Raw genomic sequence first — 23103 nt, 5'->3', positions numbered from 1 at the left:
ATCATAAAAGAGGAAATTACTATTTGTAAAACTACAGATTTTTGGACATATCCACAGTTTTGTCCTATTTTTTTTTTATTATCATTATTTACATGTAAAATTAAGATTTATTCTCTATGATTTTATTAGTTATCATCTGTTTTTTTTTCTAACAAAACTGAGAAAATATGTAAAATAATGGTGCATTTAAAAAAAAAACTGCAGTTAAAAACTTTGTATTTTTTGAACGTTCCCTTTTTTACAGTGAGGCTTCACCCAGTGATTCACCTGCTGGACAATCAATCAAACAATTACAAGCTCAGATGACAATCTCAGCTTTACTTTAATGGACTGTTTAGTCAAAGTAAACCCGTTTTGAGTGATTACTAGCAAAGATAACACTGTGAGATTTTTGTTTATGGCTACTCCGCTTTTGGTGCCTATCTCAATATTTTACAATAAAACTGAAGCCAGTAAAAAACTTGCGCAGGTATGTTTACTTTCTTCGGAGATTATCCCTTGTCTAAGCAAGTAAATGATTACACTGATTTAGTGCTGATCTGTGAGCTTTTTAAACTTATGCGAGCATTATCAGGCCCAGTGTTGACATTCGGCTCATATAACCTCAAGTTCACACAGGAAAATAAGTGATTAAATACTCTGACGCGCTTGTATCAGATCTGCATCTCTGTAAATTAGACGTCATGTGGTTTCTCATCTTGTTGACCCGACTGAAGACCGAACTGATGCGGAGACCTGATCACGGTCGTGGCCACAGAGTAAAACACTATCTTCCACCCCAGTTCCCTTAATGTAATTCAAACTTTTACGCAACATATGCCCAATCAGATTAGCAAAAGGAAGCCACGCACAGCACAGATACGAAGCAGTCTGCAGGCCGCTTCTCAGCCAGAACGAGTCGCTGGGAAAAGAAGAGGTGATAATCAACCCCTAAATATACCCCCCTTTAGCTTCCTGTGCACCAGATCTGCTTACAGAGTAAAAATGACATTAGACAGACGATGCTTCCGTCGCGACATGTGCGAGAGCCTCGACGAGGGCACGGCGGGCATCAAAACTTCACACCTAACGTATGAAGACGGCATAAAAACGTCCGTTACTCAGCGCTCGTGTTAGCTAAAACCGACCCGGGTTAGGCCGGCATAGCTGCACTAAAGGTTACCAGTGTTGCTTTCAAAATGCTGAGTGTAATTAGAAGTATAAAGTATCTCCAGAGCTAATGAACAAGAGCCACCGTAGCTATGTACAACTGTTGATGCTCGCAAATCAGCTGCCACGGCCGGGCAATGAAAAGTGCAGGTTCTAATTATAGAAAGGCATCATATACGCACTAAAACGTAAAGGCAGGGCGATGTTCTTCTTGAATAACAGCCGCTGATTTGGTTTCCCATGGCTGGCACGCTAAGGGGAAGGTTTTTACGGTTAAGGATGGCGCACAAGAACACACAGCCGCGCTCCTCCTAGTGCAATCACTCATGACTATCTGCGCCCTGAACACCATGTTGCGCGCCATAAATCTACCCTCCGACAGCCGGAGTCACCCTGACTGATGAGCTCCAAATCAGTGTGAAGAGCCCCAACGTCGATGAAAGCATTTCTCTCACCAGCGTGGCACCAGCTGATGGCTCCCATCCAGGCCCAGTTTTATTACTACTCCGCGGTATACCTGAAATACCAGAAAGAAAGAAGAAAAAAACACACACTAATACTCATGGAGCAGATCCAAAATGTGAAGTCACGCCCGTTTATTTTTCTTTCTTTCCTTCCAACAGTCTTGTTGTTTCTAGACAATAAAATGGATTTTTATTGTGGTTTGTAAATATATTCAGCACTTCCACGCTGCAATTACACGGTCTGCTTCTGTAATCTGATAAACTGTTTGTCATCCTAAACAAAGGAGCACAAGCTGTTTTTTTTGGACTAATTTAATGCAAAGTTGGCACAGCGAGGTTCCCACTGCTTTGTTTTCTTTATTTTTCTGTCAGACGTCTGTGCTGCTAGTCTTTCATCAGAGCAAAGTCGGGGAGGAACTAATCAGCGTTTTTCTGCTTGCAAAGGCCGAGCCACACCCTTTCTCACCCCCATCTTTTTTTTTTTTTTCTTTCCCCAAACTACACAAGTCCACATCTGGAGTGACATCATTAGGAAAACAGAGCTGCAGACAAAGTGATCCTCTGATCTGATTTATATAACATGACGATCGGCCCACGGGACGAGCGGCTCTACCGCCAGATAGGATCTTTAGCGAAAGCGTGTAAGAGGAGAAGTTGTGAATCCGAGTGAAATGAACACATCTGTAGCTTGGATAGCAAGGGGGAGCAAACAAACACGAGAAAAGGTTTACCAATAACAACAGCATCTGACCAAATGCCTGAGCGCCGTTTGTTGTCGTGCCAGCACCTGACATCCAATCACGCATGGAGAGCGAGAGCTTGACATTGGCCACAGCAACAAAAGCATTGTCAGTACGGACCCCTGAGGAGATCAATTTGCTCTCCTCTGGTTCCAGGCCTTTCAGCAGGGTTGAATAGAGGACAAAGGGCCGGTCACAGCAGCAGGAGGCTCTGCAATGTTTCTCTAATGGGGTGTAAAGACAAACAAATCACTGGGATGAGACGTGGTCTTGTTATTGTGATGAGCCGGAGATTTACACCTGGATCCCTCAGCCTGATAAGGGATAATTAGTTTGGGATTTAACGGTTTATAAAGGTGGTGTGTGTGCCTGTGTGTGTGTGTGCGTCGGTGAGGTGAAGTGAGGTGGTCCTCTGGTGTTTGGGGTGTTACTGCTCTCCAGAAAAATAAAAGGATTTCGACAAATGTTTTTCTTCTGGGAAGTAAGAACAACTTGAAATCTAAGCGAACCCACATGAAAAGTGGGATTAAAATTAGTTATGCAACCAATAAAATAATGAAATGTCTCAGCTGTCATAGAATTATTTAACAAAAACTGCAGTAGTCCTTTAGAGTGTTATGATGATGTCTTTCTTTTGCATTTCCTTACTTTGTAATATTTTAATACTGGATATATATTATTAAATGTATGTCTTTTTTTCTACTAATGCACTGGTGTTAGATTAGATGATTAAATTGCACAAGTAATTGGATAACAATGGATATTTATTACATTGCATATTAAGTTTTTAGTACATTGTAGTATTTCTGTCATTACAATTTGAAGTTTTATGTTTCGTGTTTATCTAACATTTAAAGGCCTCCTCATCAAGGTCGCTCAATAACAATTTAACTCGTGTCCTGGCACTATCTATCTCCACAGAATTGATTTTAAGTCAACATCATCATGTAAATAAATGTAATCACTTATGCTGCGATTTAGAAGATGCAACATGTGTGACCCAGGTGTGAAACTGTCGTGTCAATAGCTCTGCAGATTAATGCCATTGATGTGTCACCGTCACACTTTTGGTATATCTCACCAAGTAATGCTCGATCACATGTTCTAAATCTGGCACACAGTGAACTGAGGGATATGTCATAACAATCTCTTATTTCCCCCGCAGCCTTCTCCCCTAATTTACACTTTAAAGAGAGATGACTAATGAGCGAGAGTCTGCAACAACACTGATTAAAAATCTGGGGGAAGGGAAGGTCACGTAGACAACTGGTCATTGTTTACCTACATTTTTGACTTTTGTTTACCTGAAAAGTGCAGGTGTAACACTGAATACGATGGATTTCATGTGGTTATGCTCCACCATGTCATTTAAATTATTTGTGACTAATTATATTCATTTTTTTCCCCTCCAAATCATCATTATTATTTTAATCTATCGCTACTATGTCGTTAAAGTTGATATTTCTCTGCCCAAATTCCCTGAAAAGTACACTTTTGTCACACTTATGATGGCATCTCGTGAAAACTCTCCATCACACGTGGAACATACATTACAAAAGAAGCATTTGTGATAAAAATCTATTGCAAATGCAATGGTTTTGTACCTGAGAAATGAGTAACTAACCTGAAACAAAGGGTTCATAGAGGAGAAACTCACCTTAATGTAGGTCTAATGGCCTGTCTGGGATATTTTTTCTTTATTCTGTGATAAACCAGTCAAAAAGGATGTTATGTAGGTGTTGAAATAAGACAGATCTAGTCATTCAGACATGCATATTTACATGTGGTTTCTGGAGAAGTCATTGTTTCTCACCTATTTAAATCTACTAGCAGTCTGGTTAAAGTCGAGATTTGTCTGCCAAAGTTACCTGAACAGTGCATCAGTAACGTGGAGGACATCGTGGCTTCTACGGTAACAAAAAAAAAAAAAAAAAACTTGAGTAAAGAGTGGGTGTTAAAAGCCATACCGGGAAAAAACGTGCAGAAAAAAAAGAAGAAGAAGAGAAAAAAAAAAAAACATTGAACGGGTTAATTTTGAGTCATACCAGACTCCGACAAGTAGAAAAATGAGAAAAAAATTCCTCCGCGGCGGCGACAGAGAACAAAAACTTCAACTTCTACTCTGTTATGTCGCACCCGGAATTAAATATACAGAGAGGAATACGAATTCCCCAGAGAGTCGAGCAACACGCGTAAAGCAGATTTAAGCTTATTTTTTCTACCTTTTTACCATCTTTCTTCAGCCGAAGTATAGATCCCGTCTGACTCCGGCGGAAGGATACGCGTCTTTCGCTAGCGGTGACTTCAGTGGCTGTGGAGCGAAGAGCGGTGGAAGACTTTTTCAGCGCCGTGTGCGTCTTTTTCAAGCTAAATTTAAGGGGATTTAAAAAACAGTTTTAGCGTAACAACTAGTGGAACTCATGTGAAAAATAATTAAGATGTTGTAATTCGGGCACTGCGACTAGTTTTTAACCCCTCTACATCTACCCCGACGAGACTTTTTTTTTCTTCTTCTGAGAGAACCAGCCGTTGAGGGGAGTCAGCTCAACTTTTGGGCTGGCGACCTTATGTGGATTTTACAGAAAATATGGAGCAGATACCCGGTTTCTCCTCGGGAAAATCACTAGTCTTCGTCTTCTGCTTCATTCAGCTCTCTCTGGGTAAGTTTTTATTTTTATTTTTTGACACTGCGGTGAAGTTACGTTGTTTTGCTAATAATTCATAACTTGTCATGATCACGTTTTGTTGCCTCTGCATCTGCGGGACACGGGGCAAGACTTAGCATCTCTCCGCTCGCGTACAGTTGTGTCGAGCTAGCTAGTTAGCTAACTTTCTTTTTATAAGGTTATTTTAGAGAAAGAAATTTTTTTTTTGATACAGGTGGTTTTACAAAGAGGGCTGCTATTTTAATCGCGTGTTGTGGTGGTTGAGTCTTTTGAGTCGTTTAGCCAAAACACACATTAACCTCACTTTGATTTTGCTATAGCAGATGAACTTCACTGTGCATTCATTTAGCTAAAATGTGCATATTTGTTTGCACACCTCCGCACGGCTGAAGCTAACGTCTCCCTGTGCCAAATGCAGCGGGTTCTGGTCTGATGAATGTGGATACTACGGCCTACTACTGAGCTGAGTCGCACCGCTGCCCAGATGTTGAACAGCTAGAGCTGGAGAAAGAATTCAAAATGGACACTTAACCTTGTTTTGACTGCTCTGCTTGAATTAAGAGAGCTAGTGCCAGTGATGGAGGTGATAAAACTCCACCAGAATCTCTGCACTTGGGTAGAGTTTCAGGACTTAACCTACATTTTTTTTTCTTTCCTCCGCTTAAAACCCAACACTGTCTTTCGGGTTAAATGTCAAGCAAGTGCGATCTGCAGATAGGAAGGGCAGAATCGGTGTAAGGACTGGGAAATTCTTAGAAACTACATTATGCACTCAATTTAAACACATGCTTTGCGCTTCTGTGTCTATTTAACGTACCATAAATTTAAGCTCAAATTAGTGTCCACTTACTGGGGCCCATTAGCAGGTCCTATGGTATGTGATTAGGCACTGAGTCAACTCACAGTGGTCAAGGAATGAAAATGAGTGAAAGGTTGTCTTGCGTGGAATAAAAGCTCTTGAAGTATCCTGGGGGGCCCCAACAGATAATGCATTCAATGTCCAACATGTTACCTGTTAATTTAGGTCATTTTCATTCCCCTTAACTGTTCCCAGTTGTTTACACTTTAGTTTTTTCTTGCTTATGTGTGGAACAGATGTTGACTGCCAGTGTATGTTGCTTTATTTCTCTGTTAAGTTATAACAAAGTACGTGCGTTTTAGTGTGAAATTGTGGCAAAACAGCACTGCAGATACATACATATGTCAATGTGGTTACATATCTTGAGTTACGACACAGTTATCTCTAGGTTTACACTAATTGCCATTTCCTTCATGGTTATGTATAGAATTTGCAGTTTTGCTTAGTTCATGTTTTTCTGACTTCTGACTAAAATGGCCTTTTTTTTTATTCATTTGTCAGCACAGTATTGCAGAAGCTACTTACTTGGAATGTGACTAACTTATTTGACCTTTTTCATGAATCCCTACTGATGATTTTGTAATGTGTTTTATTTCCCTATATTTATTTCAGTGGTTTCTGAGCGATAAAGCAAAACAGCCAGTAGCATTTTTAGCCTTTACATAAGCGCGCCAAAGCAGTGGAATTGATTTAATCTCACGTGCTTAGACCGAAGTTGATACATGCAGCCTTGCTTTTCTTTCTCACATGTTTTTTTTTCATGGACTATAGGTGACTTGTGAACAGTGAAGTTACACAAAGAAAGAAAAGACAATGTGAAACTGCTGCAGGCGGTGCAAGGAGAAGCATAGGAATGTTGTTGGTGTTTGACATTCCTCCCTCCCTCTCTGTTGTCTCTCTCTCGCTGTCTAATACTCACACACTTTGTGCACCATGATTTTATTTTCCTTCCTTGTTTTTAAACATATCTACTCTGTTTCCTGCTAATGATCAACTTACATGTTGTTCAGAGGCTGCACTGTACTGTGTCTTTTTGCTTTTGCAACCAGTGCAGCCTGTGATGCATGCAATGCACAAGTGGTTGTCCATATGACAGGATGGCATATCAGTTACCTTGATCCCATGAATAAGGTGTTAAGTTTACTCTTTTACAATCGAAACAGGCAGCATGTTGTATGAAAGCTTTTAATGTGAAGCAGCAGATTTGCATCAGCTGTGCATGAAAAAAAAAAAGTGAAAATTAGTTCAGTGTATCACAGTTAAGTCGGGGCAATGGTGCAGTTTGACCGTATTTCTAAGCAGATTCACAGTGTTCCCATTCTTGAGGAAGCGTAGGTGCTATTGTTGTGGCACACGACGCAGTGTTACCCCTACGGTGTGGGCTTGTGGATGGTTGCATATATTTGCCCAGTGCAAACAGCAGACAGCTAACATGCGTGTGTGTATCTATTTGCGTGTGTGTATGTATGGCATTGTGGATGCAAACTGACAAAGGCCAGCAATTGTGCCACCCATGGTTTACTTGCATCTGACCCAAGCTGGAGCCTGGTGTGAAATGTGATTTATCTGCACCATGCTTCGCCCCGTGCTCTACAGACAAAGATTTTTATTGACCAGCCCACAACACTGAATTATTTAGTGACCACCAGCTCTACCCACTACCCCTTGGCTGAGTTATTAATGTGACTTAAATCCATCCAACCCTTCCTTTAATCTTTTTTCTCTTCTGCTCCCTGCAGTTACACTAAAATGAATTTGCCATTGCTTTAGTGTGTCATGTACAGTTAAGCCCCTTCCTCCCCTTTTTATTGCTCATCACTAAGCTTGGTTTGCCAAGACGTTTATGCTTTTACATTGCATTAGGGCACAATGCAGTAACAACAATGTAAAAGTCAGTACTAATGCATTACATGTGTAGTTCATGCATATTTGCGCTTGATGATGTGCACGTCTACCTTTGTCGACTCCAATATAAGCATTACTTCTCCTATATGTCATCTTAGTATTTTTATATTATATACTATTTTGCCAATACACGACAGTGGTAGTGAATTGATGGATTGCAGAATAAGAATGCATAGTGCAACTGAATGTTTTACTGCACATAAGAACAATAAACTCTTTTATATTGAACATTTTGATTAGAAATGCAGTGAAACAGCTGGGCCTCCACATGTGTTTTGCTCCTTTACTTGTTTGTTGTAATAGGAGCAAGTAGTAAATAATGGGGAGAGTGGTATGAGTCAGCTGGTGAATGTCTGTGGGGCTGGTCTCAAGATGTACATGGGTTTGCATTTCCGTGCACACATGCTCTGGAGCCATGTTGGCTTAGAATAGACATAACTCTATAGATTTACTGTGATTAAGGTCTTGTAGTTGCATAGCGGACAAGGTGAAAGTCATAGTTATGGGCCTCTTGCCATTGACCAGTTTGCTCTTTGTGATTTTGATCCTCAAGCATTCAGGCAAAATAAGAATGAATGTAGGTGCACACCCTGATTGAACCACATGCACCGTTACTATAGGAGGTAGTGTTTGTGGCTGTGAAGGTTGAGGGGATTACAGAGCGTTGTGTCTGCACTGTTGAACAGGTTAGCAAATTAACAGGGAATTACTGCAGCCTGCATTCCTTGGCCAACACAGCCTCGTAATCCTGGAGACAGGCAGGCAGGGCGCATGGAGTAATGAAGCGAGCAGGGCACATCAGGTAGGAGAAGGAGGGAAACTGCACAGAAATGCTTAAAAAGAACAACTCTGTATTAATGAGTCACAGTGTTAATAGAGCCTTATGTTTAAGAACCAGTGAACCAGTAACCTGTGGCTGTAATCAGTCTTATTTCAGTAGTCAGACTTGAATAAGAAGACATTTTTTTACCTTTTTGTTATTAAAGACTGTAAATTTGGATTGAAAGTCTTTCTGGCAGTGAGACGATAACGTTGCATTGCTGCTTGTCCAGCGCATTGAAGCACATTGACTCTGGTCAGGCAATAGTCAGCTTTCTCCTACCGCTTGTCACCCACTGATAAACCTGTTATCTTTACACCTCTGCTCGGATTCACTAAAAAGTTTGCATGTGTCATGAGTCTGGAGAAGAGAGGAGAGGCAGACATCTCTGTTTGGACAAATAAGTTTGGTGGAAATAATTAGGAATGGTTTCCCAATCATGTATCTTCATATGAGGGGAAAAAACACAGCTCACATTGATTTATTGATTTTCACTGATCCATTGGCGTTCAGATGTTGGTTGTTCAATTCTGACAACCAAATGTATGTTAACAAACACTGTATTATCAAAATCTGACACAACCTGTGAGTCATTTGACCAAATAAGGTGAAAGAGAGTTTGACTTTGGAGCACAAGCTTCAGAATTCACAGTATCAAAACTTATTTAGTATTGTTATTTACTTATTATTATTATTATTAAAGATAGTGCTGTCATAGATATGAACTTTGTTCCCAGTAATTGAAGAAGAAAAAAGGTTCTGAAAGAGAACGGCAACTTTGAATATGAACTTGCAAGGGAAAGTCCCGAAGTGTGTCTTGTCTGGACTGCTCTCCTTGTTTCTGTGTTACACACAGACACACACACAGACACACACGCACACACACACACACGCACACACACACACACACACGCTCTGAGCCAGCAAGCCAGCAGTGCATCCTGGTGTCCTGCTGTAACAAAACAGCTCAGCCCTGCTCCATACACAGCTGAGGCTCTCCCAACTTTTCCAAGTAATTACAAGAGAAGGCAGTTGGGTGGTCAACGGGGTAATTACAAAATCAAGAGTTTTGCCCTACATCTTAACCTCGTTTTTCGCAACTGAAACTACTACCGTCATCATATGCCCTCTGCATGTTGTGGTTTGCTCGTGAATTTCTGTTGAATAGGTGTCACTGATTATCGTCACTCACTGGTTTATTTTTGACAGCTGTTGACCTACAATGAATTATGATTAAAGAAAATAGGTCAGAAATGATTTAGATTTTGTAACGCAATTCATGCTGCATGTAAATATGCCTTGATCTGTCCTGATAAAAACCCAGATCAGCTTGAGACATCCCAGCTAATCACATGTTTTTACTGTTTCTGTTGGCACTGAGTTATTTCTTACAGTAAGACACCACCCTTCAACTGAGGCTGACCTGAGAGACTAAAGCCTTAAAGCCCGTGCTGGTTCGTCTGCTTGGTACCACTGCTGTTTGTGTGGGCCAGCAAAGCTTCCCTTAGGGTAATAGTGTTTAGTTTGAGCTTCGTCTCCCTCCTTCCATGCTGAGCTAAGGGTATTTTATTGCAAGTTACTATGACAACTGTTTGGCCTTCTGGATATAGAGGCTTGTACAGCAATTCCAGGAAATGGGGTTGCTTCCTCACTCAGCGCGAACAACTTCCTGCCCTCCGCTGTATGGACATGTGCCAGGACGCAGGGACACCCATTCGTGTGCAGTCTTTGTCTGGAGTTTCGTAATTACTTCCCCATATCAATCCGCAGCTATTAGCTCAAACCCCATCTTCCTCTCTCTTGCTCCCTCGCTTTTGTTCTTTCTACCTATTTGAGTCTCTTTTTTTTTTCCTTCTCATGACAAGGCAGGAGTTCTCTAGGGACCTGCTGTGGTGTCGGTCATAAAGCAGTGGCTTTATAAAGCGCTGAGGGAGGTGAGCACAAACAAGCAGACTTCCCTTCTAATTTTTTTCTGTCTAGACATACAAAGGGTTGGGAGTCCTGCCGTCTTTTTACCTAGATTTTTACCATACTTTAGGCTCCACTGTTTTACATTCTTCACAGGAAAATAAGAGAGAGCAGATTACTGTAGTTAATGCAAAAAATTTCATAAGAAATGGTAAAAATCTGGCATCAAGGTGCCAAAGAATACGTTAACAATGGTAGGCTACTGTAACGTTGGAAAAAAAACTGTAAAATTATTAGATTTTATCTGATTTAAATACAATAAAACTGTGTAGATTAATGGTCAAATGTTGTGGGAAAAAAACAACAACAAATAACCGTATGTAAAAATACAGATTATTGATGTGGATATTATGTACAGTTTTGGCTGTTTTTTGTTTTTGTTTGTTTTGTTGTTTAAGTCAACATGTGAAGTAATGTTTTTTTTTATCTGTCATTTACTAAAACAGGGATGATCAGTAAATGAGTCTAGCAATAGAAAGTGATTAGTTAAAAGGAGAGAAAAACAGAAGTACTGCTGATTGTGCACAGAAGTTGTCTTAAACCATTATAAAAGGAAACTAGGAGCACGCAGCCCTGCTAGCAGCTCTGTAAGATTGCATTTTGTGATGCTACGATCACAGTTTTTGTAGTTCAGGCCCCTCAGACCACAAATGCATGTGCTAAAATTTCTGTCAGTCCATTCAATAGTTGTGTTGTGATTTTTGATCTATATTGCTTCTCCTGGATGTTTGAGATTCAGTGCACAAAACAACGTGTGCTTAGAGTTTGACACTAAACGGTCATTTTCAAATTTGTCAATTGAAAGTGTAAAGTTACTTTGTGCTCACCTCAAATCTGAATTTAACTTGAGTACGTGAGAGCGGGATTTATGACACCACAACTTGTTATGAAGCCAGTCTTGGTCCAATAGGCAAGTTACACAAGCGTGATGTTGAAACTTTGAACATGTATTGCATATTGAGAATGGACTTTTGAAATGAAAAATATGTGCATGTTTATGTATTCAGCTTCTTTTCAAGGAGAGAGGAAGCTAAAATATCATTGACCAATTTCTAATTGAGCTCTTATGGGAAATCTATATCAAACAATTTTTTTTTTTTGTAGAATTTCACATAAACATTCCCATGGCCATACAAACCGAAAAAAAGATCAGCAAAGTCGGTAGAACTTATTCTCAGGGATGATGAACAAACACTGCTGTAAGAAAGGTATAGGCCCTATAGATATTTAGATCATCATCCATCATACGGTATTATTGAGAAGCACCTGATTTGTCCCAAATGCATCGTACAACGTGGCAACAATCTCAAACATAATGCCTCATAAATCACGGTTTTATAATCTGATTTAATAAATAACAACTGATTTCAAAATCACAGAGTCATGGATTACATGGAAAGACAGAAGCAACTTAGCCTAAATCCAAAGGAGGCCTCCTATTCAAGATGTTTTAAACAACATACCTGACAAGTACTTGGAAAAATTATGTGCGAATCTGCCTTTTTTGAGGCATAGTATAGTTTGTTTTTCCTTTACTGCACCTTGTATAAAATAAATGATGAATAAGAGCTATTCATGACATTATTTTTGAATTTTGTTTTGAGTTCTTAAAACTATTGCACAACTCTGTATGTATAATATTTCATAGAGGTCCACGTAAAAGCTGACGGGGTATTTTAGTCTGAGTTCACCGAAGTGGTGGCTCAGCAGACAGAGCGATGGGCTGACACTCTAGAGTCATGCAGCTTATGTGAGTAAAAACAACATAAGGTGACCTTCAGAACAGGAGTTTTAGGGTTTAGTTTTGATCTTGATTTTTGTGTTACTGATTGTGTCATTTTAATATTCAGAAGAAACAGACACCGCAGTCTGAGGGGGCTTCCAGGTTTCCACACATACAGGCACTGTCTGGGCTTATTTAGTGCATTTATACAGGGCAGTCTACGTTAGAAGTTGAACAGTGTAACTGGTGTCATCCTGAGATGACAATGATGAGATGATGAAAGCCAGCTGCCTGAAGAACAATGATGGGCTTGCCTTTTCCCAACACCCTTAAATACACTGGAAACTAGAAGGTGTGCTACAATGTTGAAGCTGGTTCAGGTTGTACTATGTTAAGATTAGCTAATTACTTTTCTGTTACAATGTTTTACTTTGTCCTAAACACGCGCCAACTTCTGTAATTGCTTTCATAAATCCAGAATACAAAGAAAGCAGGCCTTTGTGATGTTTTCTTTTACATTGGCAAGTGCTATAAGGTCAATAATACCATGTATATTACTTCTGCTAGGCCATTTGTATTAGTTATTAATTTATTTTTCCTTTTTAAATTATGATGTCTCCTCTGATTCATATATACCCAGTAGAGCCATCATCAGCTAGTGTGATGACAGAAGCTGACATGCAGCAGGAACCGCCGCCGCCTGGCCCTGGAATCAAACTAGCTCTGCCTCTGCTATTTTTATGCTTATTTTGGGGCTTTCTGGTAGAGTGCAAGTATAGTTAATAATGCTGTTTTTGTAATATTAGCTGTAGAATATGTAATGACATTCATGTTTCACTAGTCTCAGAGGATAGTGGTTTGAATCAGTTGAGTGTTATATGAGCTCTGCTTGCCATGCAGTGTAATATGATTCTTAAAATTTTCGTCATTCTTCAGTTGTCTAGACTGGGTTGCACGTCTGGGTGCTGCAGAGGCTTTATATATATATGTGTGTGATGTAGTCTTTAGGCTCTGAAGAAGGTTCACTTGCAATAATACATCCGTTTATTTATTGAAGTCTGAACTGCATAAAAGTACAAGTGCTCTTTTCAGTTTTTCATTCTTGTTTACAACTATCAAGACATCTTGTGCAGTTAAGCACACCTCCCTACAGTTTTTAGTGTGGACTAATGCTACTATGTAAGGACGTTAAGGAAATTAAGAAAAAATAAAAAATCTGTTTTCACAGTCTGGATGGTGGCACTTTTACAGATACAGCTTCTTTCAGCAGGGATCATGCACAGATCTCCTCCCCGTCCCACCAGACTGCAAACACTACAACTTTCTTGCTTTTTGTCTGCTTTTGTTGTCCAGTTAATCTCCTCTTCCCACGTCACCTCACACACATATACAAACAAACACAAACAGTTGGATTGTAGTGAGTGAGAAGAAAAAAAAACAAGGACTTTTAATCAGAACGGGTCCAAATAATAGCAATCATTCAGTCAGGTAACTTCTGTGTTTCTTCTCAACTCACACCATCTGGCTGTAGTTTCACTGTTGACTTTGTCGATCGGGTCTTATCAAGGCTCTCATTCCTGGGAAATGTTCCTGTCCGTGGTTCATTGATAGTGAAGTGTGAGAACAGCTAGGCAGAGAGGATGCAATGCTGGTGTTACCAGTTTGGATTACATGTGTTAGTCAGTCATTGAAATGTGTGTGTGAACTTTTATTTCAGAGAGACAGATTGCTCAAACGCTCTCCAAACTTCCAGTCAGGGAATACGTGACCTGTCCAGCTTGGCGTAATTGGTTTGTGTGAGTGTGTGTTTCTTAAAATGGCGTAATAGGAGGCAGGCTTTCCCAAATCTGGTAAAATCATTGCATCTGGCATTGCAACAGCTTGCATGGGAAGCTCGTCAAACCAGTTGGGGGATGAGAGCAGCTTTTTCCGGTCTCTGTTCTTTTGCTTCCATTCTTTCATTCCCTCTGTGTTCTGCATTGCTCTTCTCAGCTCTTCATTCCCCCATCCCCTCAGCTTTATTCAGTTTTTCAGTTGTCTGCTGGATGACTTGGTGTACTTTGTACTGTGTTGGCCAGATTTGCTTTAAACTAATCAGATTTGAAGTCATCCTTTTTACGGTTTACTTGAAAGCAGATGAAGAATGATTTTGCTTTAAATTTAGACTTAAATGTAATTAAAACCAAAAATGACAGTTGCCGTGTGTCACAGGTCTTACCACAGATGTGTGGATTTTCTGCATTGTGTTATTATGTAGGGCCTGTAGCAAATGTGCACATAGTGTGTCAAACAGAAATAGTCCCAAAATAGCACAGTGTTTTCTGTGGTCTCTTGTACTACAGCAGAAGTCTGATATCAACTCACACTTTATTACAGTGGAGTCTGGGCTCATACTGACAATTGTGCATGTGTGTGTGCCTTTTGGGATTATGAATTTCACAGTGGTTTTTGTATGGTATCCCCATGTCTAATGGACTATGTCCGTCAGCTTCGCTCTAAACCATTAGTGTGCTCTTGCTCTCTGACTAAACCATTTTAGAGACTAGACCCTGAATTACAGCACTTGAAAATAAACGTTGTGTCCAACATTTAACGCTGCAAAATCATGAAAATAGGGTTAATAATAGTTAGTGTCTCCTTAGCTTGACTGACACAGTGATTAATCTAGGCACAGGAAGTAACACCACTGCTGAGCGCACTTCCTGTAATGCAATGACTTTCTTCGAAATCAGCTGACCTACCCTCAGTTTTGTAAAAAGAGCTCTGTTCTGCAGAGTGTAGATGCATCTCATAACCACTTAACATGTGAGACTATAAATGAAGCAGAATGTTAAGCAACATTTGTACAACCAGTGTTAATGTTTTATGGCAGTTTTCTTTAATTAATCTCACACATTTTACAATGGCTTCCTTCTTTTGGCTACCGTATCACATTGATCAATAAAGACTAAGAACACCGTGCTTCTCTTTGGCATGTTGGCTGGCATGGTGTTCATGAAGACCTCTTCAGCCATGTGTCTCTGGCAGCTTGAAGACCACACAATGGCTGATGTGTCTGGCAAAGAGTGTCTCACTGCTAGGGAAATAGTTGAGCTTTGTTGTCTTCGTCAAGGCTCATTTTTGTCTGCCTGCTTGCCCATCCGGCTGGCCTGTGACCAGTGCCTGATTTCAGGCTGGCTTTGCATAGCTGGATAGATAGGTAGCGAGCCCTTTGCCTTATGTCGCTGTAAAAAGGAAGAGCAGTAGGAAAAAAATGTTGATTACATGGAGGGTTTCCCCTCAAAGAAATGTGAGGGTGGAGGGGTCCTACCACCTCTGCTAACCATTTTTCTGGTGAATGACCTTAACGTGTTTCAAATTAGAATTTCAGCAGCTCTGAAGCACAGTGGGGGTGACCAGCTTTGTGAGGAGCGTTTGAGTCATTTAAACAGGCTATTTCTCGATATGCATAAAGACAAGTTTACTTTCATTTTTTACCTCTTGTACACACATCATCATTCTTGAGACACATCATGTGAAGAAGAAGATATGATGTAAAATCCAGACAATGAAACCTGAAGTGGATAATTGACAAAATTTGGGATTAATTGAGGGATCGTTTTCACTACCTGGTTATCTAACTTTGTTCTTGTTTCTTGCAGCTCTGCAATGTATGGATGATAAGGCGCCTTGTGTTAACAACGCTACATGCCTGACCTTTAGCAATGGCACCGAATACTGCAGGTAAGATTCACCGGCCGAGTCTGTGACCAAAAACATACTCTACAGTTTTTCGCTTATGCTGTGCACACTGAAACAACACTGTAATAAAAAAATGTGACCAAAGCAATAGACACACCTCATAAGGGGATTGTTGGATTTGAAAGCCAAGAAGAAAAAGGGTTTTTAGATCAACCCCAGCCTCTTCACGGGACTGTGAGGTTTTGCTCAGGCACGAAAGGGGGAATAATAGACTGCTCTGTCTGACAAAGTACATCAGGACTGGGAACAATACCAATACACACATTTCCATCTCCAAGATTTTATTTCAGGGACATTTTGGGGGTTTTGTTACTTATTCTTGTTGCTATAGAATTGATAGCTCTGGGCGTTGCCAAGATATTTTCTTGCCCACTGATTTATTTTTACTAGGGGATTTCAAGACAGCGACAAGGCATTTATATTACATGAGAAAGTTACCTATTCAGTAAAAATAATAGCAAAAAAACTCTCTCAACCTTGATTGAATTAAAAAAGCCAGTAGGTTAATCATTGTAAACCACATGTTAGCAGACTTTAGTTTCTTGGCATTAACTAAGTTTGTGTGGACGAACATCTTCAGATTTGTAAGTAAGTCTGCTCTGCTAGCAGTCGTGTAATCAGACCACTAAGGCAAAGTGCCACAGCGTGAAGGAGTGCAATGGTCTGTTTGATGTAAGGCTTCCACTTTCTGACAGCGTAGCCTGGTTTGTAATTAAGACTGAGCTATCTTTTTAATTGCCTTGCCACTCCCAAGCCGAATTCCCAACAAAAACACACCATAGCTGGTTCGTGAACCTGATCATATTTCCTCAAATGTGATGAGAATCTCACTGTGTGTCTGTTCCCAGAGTTTTTGGAATTTTAGTACTCTGTTACTTGTTGAAAAAGGGAAGGAGAAAGCGACATTCCTTAATCAGTGTTTGACATTTTCTCTTTCTAATTGAAGGTCAGTAGACATACTGCAGGTGCAACGGCGCTCATAGTGTGTGTGCAGTATGTGAATGCTTGTGAGAATGTACGCTTGTGAAAGTCTTTCAGACTTTCTGTGATGATGGGAAACATGATTGGTATTTTTTTTATCCCAATTCAACTATTGTATGATGGACAGAGAATCTTAAAGATGGCCTGTGAAGTAAGGCCGGGATAGGTGGTATATGATGTGATCTAACAGACACATAAAGGTTGACTGACTGTCACAAGGGCATCTAAAGATAGGTGAAAGCATTTCACAGGTGGAGGAAACGCAACTGGGTTGTGCTGGTTAGAGGATTTTGAAACAAAATGCCCAAACCAAAAAACACAGCCAAATTAAGAGCTGTTTTATGCTGACATTTATTGGCATATGTCGTTAAGGCTTGACCACATCCTCTTAGGCTTTATTTTTATGATGTGCTTTTATTACCTTTGCCACTATTTAATTGCAGTTGTAGATTGTATTACGTTTAATAATTTTAAAGTATTTTTGTACAAAGAAACTAATAATTTTTAATGTTTGAAAAGCCTGGCTGTGTTAAAGTTGTCCTGCATTTTAGTTCTCTCTTACTCAGCCAAATTTCTTCTTTCCTGACTACTAAGTTGGTATTTTTCTCTGACTTAAAGATGCCCGTAGTGATACTAGTCCAATCCGTGTTTTGCTAAATTGACCAAATGTCTCCTCACTGTCCATTTTGTGTATGCACTCTAAAAGTACCCAGTGTTTGTACACAGCCCCGGTCCTGTAAAGCTGTCTGGTGCACGTCTTTGCTTGCGCATTGAACAAGAGGAAGAAGAGTTTTGGGCGAGATATAGGAAAAAGAGGTAGTGGGAGTGAGAGGGACAGCGAATCCAGTATATGCTCACTATCTAAATGTGCCTACTAGCTAAATAACATCTAATAATATGTTTCTCTAGGATCCCAGACTCCACTTTAGAGTGATGGTATCAACAATAATATTAAAACAGTAGAGAGGCATCTTGCCCTGAAGACAAGCAGAAATGAGTCTCTAAGTTTACAGGAGTCAGCTGACAGAGAGCAGGCCCAGTGTTAGACTGATTAAGTAGTCAGTCAAATTTTCAACTGTCTACAGGCAAACATGAACAACCTACACACAATCATACACACACACTGTATGTGCAGACAAATGCACACACTTGCCTCTGTCCAGCCTATCTGGTCCCATCTGCACTGCTTTGCCAGTCAGAGGGGCTCATTGTGCAAAATCTAATTATGAGTTTATTAGTCTCCTCAGTGTATTAAAGGCAGCCGGTTGTAAGTAAACAGTCACTGTGGCCTTTTGGCTCGGACCCGCCTAATTATGTCACATGGCTCATGCCTGGGGTCAGACAGACTAACTGTGTAATTAAACAGATAATTAATACGACATGCTTGGGCTAGACAGTCTGTCTCATTACTTTTTTTTAATTGAAATTCTTGTTGAAAAATGCTGAGATTCTGAAACGGACATTTCTCTGCTGTCCTTCAAACACTATCACAAGCAGAGAGAAATAGCTGAGTGACGACAGTAATGTAAGATGGTATCAGTGATCCCTGCATGTGTGAGCTTTGCTAATCAAACAAACTTGAATGATGGCAGCAGCCATTGACGTCAACGAAACAAGACCAAAGAAGGTTGTAATATTATGAGACAAGATTATAGGAGACTCCTAATCCCACTTTTTCAAATATCTGTTTTGAAGAAAAATACACTTTTGAAGTATAGGGAACACTTTAACACTCACCCTGTTGGATAAGTTTTACACATATAATCCAAGGAGAAGAGAAAAGAGTCCTCATTGTTGAAGCTTTTCTCTTGTACAAGTAAAATATGAAATATGATGATATGGAAAATCCACACTTAGGCATCTTATCTATCAGTCATTGATTCACACTCTCTCTTTTCAAGCTCATCGTCTGTGACACATCTAATTCTCTGCAGATTTCCTCCACTGCCTTTTTTCTACAGTAAAGACATGAATAAAAGCTATGAACTTGCTTTTAGTTGTCATGATATTACTTCAACGATGGGAGTGAACCACCAAGCTTTGAGAAACCCCTGCAGGTTAAACTAGGCTTATGAAATACATTTGATACTAATGCTGGCAACTGTTTCCAGTTTATGTCATTATGGTGAAAAAAACAATGTTCATAGAGAGATACAGATTGATACAGATGAGGCCCTATTGTTTTTGTTTGATAAGTAAAATATCTTCACAGTGGAGATAAGGGCCTGTTTTGCTTTGCAACAGAAGGTGCTTCTGTGCTTGTCTTCAACTTGCCTCCATTTCCTATACATCCTCTGGAAACTGTGGAGAACATAGAACTACTCTGGTCGTAGGAATGACTCTTTTTCCATTATTTATTTTTCTTTTTAGAGAATTATTTAAGTTAGACTTTACTTTTTTCTTAAAAAGAGACATAATTGAATAAGGGAATAGCTTCAGAAAGAGAATCCAAAATCCAAAAGCATACATTATGACATTTCAAAAAAAAATAATGTGGATTTTTTTATTTTTGGCACAGCAAGTTCAGGTATCTCATTTGAAACATGGAGTGTGTTGTGAGAGAAAGTTGAAGTGTATGGGAGAGGTCGCTTGGCTGCCTTGCAGGGCAGAGTGCACAGAAGCTGTCCAACCGGTGACACTGCAAGCCATCAGCTTTGGGCGTGAGAGGTGGTGTGAGTAAGTCTGTGTAGATTTGTGAATGTCAGTTTGTTTGGTTGGTATTTGCAACTTACATCATTGCTGAACGGATGCGTAAATATTATCTGGTGATCTATATATTGGCTAACACAACAAATATGTCGGTGTTGTTTGTGGACCACAGAGGATTCCTGACACTCACATGCAGGCTGACTCACGGTTTAGTTAATACCTGAGTGAGCCTACACATGTTATGTTATGCTACACACAATATCTCTTTGTCTTCTGCTGGGCTATGGTGCAAACTGATTAACTCTCCCTCCCACTCAATGCCTCTTTTTTTTTTTTTCTCTCGCTCACATTTTCATTTTCTCTCGAAGCTACTGTTTTGTTAAGTTTTTTTTTTTCCTTCTTAAGAGTGAGGGGAGAGAGTTACTGCGTTGTGTGGACCTGCTGCCTGTTTGATCTGACAGGTAGAATTAGCCTGCGGGGCAGACAGAGGAAGAGAAAGGGCCAAAACAAAAGAAGATGTCTCTTTTCAGGTAATTTGAGAAGGAATACCTCGGAGCACAACTCCTAACTAATGATGAGAGAGCAGTGAAGAAGGGGGAAGGGACAAGTGCAGAGAGGAGTGTAATTTCCCTCTTGCTATGCCTCCTTCATCAAGCTGTCACTCATTCATCCATGCCTCAGTCCCTCCCACTGCTTCAGGGATTTAGATGACTTTGGACACAATTCACCTGGCCTCTAAATCTTTCCACAACTATCAATACAGTGTCTTTATTCCAATTCAACCATTAGTCAATTTCCCTCTGCCATCACTGTTGAGATCTTCCCCCCCTTTTGTATCTTTGTTAGAATATTTCCAGCTTTACTCTACTTGTTAAAATCTTTATTTGATCTTCTTTGTTGAAGGTCTAAACCTCCTCACTACCTCACAGGAACCTGTGGTGTGATTTTACATCCACAGTTCCTCTCTAAGTCTTTAAATTAACAAAAATATATGAGGGTACCAGAGTAGACAGATGCAGGAAGAAAAAGACAAAGAACAAAGATAGGAGAGTAGTATCTTAAAGCCAGGCGCTCCTGATCCACCCCCCACTATCAGGAACACACAGTCACACAGATTTTAACTGGGGTAGGCATATGATCCAAGCTAAAGTCAACAAACCCTGAAGCAGGAGATTGGAGCCCACAGCAATGATTTCCCGCTTTGACTCTTGAAAAACCTATCTCCCTCCAACAGTCCAGCTACCAGCAGTGTAGATGTGGTTGAGACTTGAACCACAATGATAAGAGTTTCTTTGTGTTAGTGTATTTGTGCATGTACTGTTTTTCGGAGTGCGTCTCTCGAGAGTCAGGGGCACCTTGAGCCTGAAGCGAGTTCACACGCTGGCCACAGAGAGGCTTGAAGTTCACTTAGTATGTTAGATTTATTATTTAGATGGCAATCGTGTGGCTCTATGTGACATGTGAGTGTGTGTTTAAGGGCCCGAAAGATGTCACAAGGAGACTGTTTGTCAACACGGGCTGAGAGTAAGCATCACTTTTTGTATTTACTGATTTATCATTAGGTTTTAAAACACACTTTTTTTCTAGAAGCCCCATATGAAGTCTTAATATCTTTTGTTGTGCCTGAACAACAGCCAAACATCTAAAGAAAATATATTTATAATAAGACTTTTAAAATAGCAGGTAACTCTGCGATTTGAGAAGCTGAAACCACATCAAACATATGCCTTAACACATTTGCTTGGTAAATAGCAGATTGATAAAATGCTAAAATTGTTGTCAGTTAATTTTCTGGCAGATGACTAATTGTTTAAATGACTAATCCTTTCAGAACAAGTGCAAACTCACGAGCCTGGGTGCAATCGACATGTGCTGCTGTTAGTGGTTGCTGGGATTTGACTCACTTTGAGGATCACAGTGAAACATGAAATAAACTGAGCTGCTGCTGTTCAGAGACCTTAAAAGGATTCAAATCCCTCTGTCAGAATGAGGAAGACTTTCAAAACAGTGGGGAATGTAGCAACCAGACCATAAACCCTGGTACAGTAGGGTGACAAGTGGCTCTCTGTCACACATTGATGTGACACACTGAGGTCACGAGTGCCTTAATTTCATCATAAGGTCACTCATTCTACGTGCATGCACTGTAATGGAAAAGTTCTGACTAATGGGAATTTTGTTGTTTCTCCATTTGGTTTTTTATTTAAAAAAAAACTCAAATCAATAAGAAACTACTCTCATCAGTTCAGTTTATTTACAGTTGTTTTTACTTTAAGTTAAATCATTAACAGACAAACAATAATAAATGTTAAAGGGAAGCAGATGTTTGAAATGAAAAAATTGCGCATACCTTATAGAATATTACCATTACTTTGCTTCGGCTGCAGCAGTAAATTAACCATCTGGAAAAACTAGCCACTCATTAAAGAGGGGACCTTACTTGGAGAGTGTGTTTCTCAGCCAGTGGTGGACTAGTGGAAACCTAGATATGGAATTTTTTTTTTTTTAGGCCAGCAGACCTATTGTGGGAGATTCCACTTAAAACAGACCCCAGAAACAGGATAATGACAGAACAACATACAGGGACAAGCATAAGCAGCGTTCAGAGACAGAGCGGATCCTGTTCTCTACACCACGGCCGCTCAGATGAGTCTTTTTGGGTCTGTTTCTAAACACAGCCTGAGATTTTACCACATGACCCTAGAGCGGACTCCACCCTGCTCTGCCCTGCTTTATCCGTCTACACTGATGCCTTTAGTCCAGCTGCCTGGTTTCCTTCTCTGTTTTCTTCCTTCTCTTTGGGTTGTCTTGCTCTCTCATTACTTTTTTAGCTTTTATCTCAGCGACATTGCCACCTCTTCACTTTACCCTCCTTCCTCTTTCTCTCTCGTGTTTTTTTCCTGTTCGGCTTTGACATCAGTCTCACACCCTCCACCTCTGAGGTGTTATTTTTGCTGCCTTTGTTCTTCTCTGTGATAATGAGAAAAAAAAATAACTATGCTGAGAAATGACGGAGTGTGTCAAAACACACCTCCAAATTGTGAAACTAATAAGTAATATGTTCAGAATTTCTATTTCCCTAAAAAGTCAACTTTAACTGAACCCTAACATCTTTTGGTATTTCCTTTGTACAAGAGGCCCTTTTCTTATGTGTGACACTCACTGATATATGGGCTGAACTGGTTCTCTGTCCACATACTATATCTGCACTGTGGCATTGCAAAGACCTGACAGGGCAAAAAAAAAACCTGGACTGCTTCTTAATATGTTGCTGGGGCTGAGATGCCAGTATTACTCAGAAATCTTTTTTTGAATTTCCACCAGTACTTAGCATACTCTTATCGATTGACTACTTATGAAAGTTTGTTGTTGAAGATAATAATAGTGACTGCAAGTGAATGCTCTGCTTTTGATCTTTTTGACAACTGCTTTCTCATG

At 40.0% G+C, this 23103-nt stretch overlaps 1 protein-coding gene across 1 annotated transcript in view; it reads left to right on the top strand.

Annotated features, from left to right (window-relative positions):
* Positions 1-4518: 4518 nt before the first annotated feature.
* Positions 4519-23103, top strand: part of notch2 (notch receptor 2) — a 45091-nt gene continuing 26506 nt past the window's right edge. Inside the window, exons 1-2 of the mRNA XM_008277517.1 lie at positions 4519-5013; positions 15936-16017. Of these exons, the coding sequence (XP_008275739.1) occupies positions 4941-5013; positions 15936-16017 (155 nt within the window). The 5' untranslated portion in view covers positions 4519-4940. The remainder of the gene's footprint in view (positions 5014-15935; positions 16018-23103) is intronic.

This window comes from Stegastes partitus, unplaced genomic scaffold, assembly GCF_000690725.1.
Source record: "Stegastes partitus isolate 25-593 unplaced genomic scaffold, Stegastes_partitus-1.0.2 Scaffold99, whole genome shotgun sequence".
Classification (NCBI taxonomy): Eukaryota; Metazoa; Chordata; class Actinopteri; family Pomacentridae; genus Stegastes; species Stegastes partitus.
The sequence above is the reverse complement of the archived record's forward strand: the minus strand, read 5'-3'. Positions and strand labels throughout refer to the sequence as shown.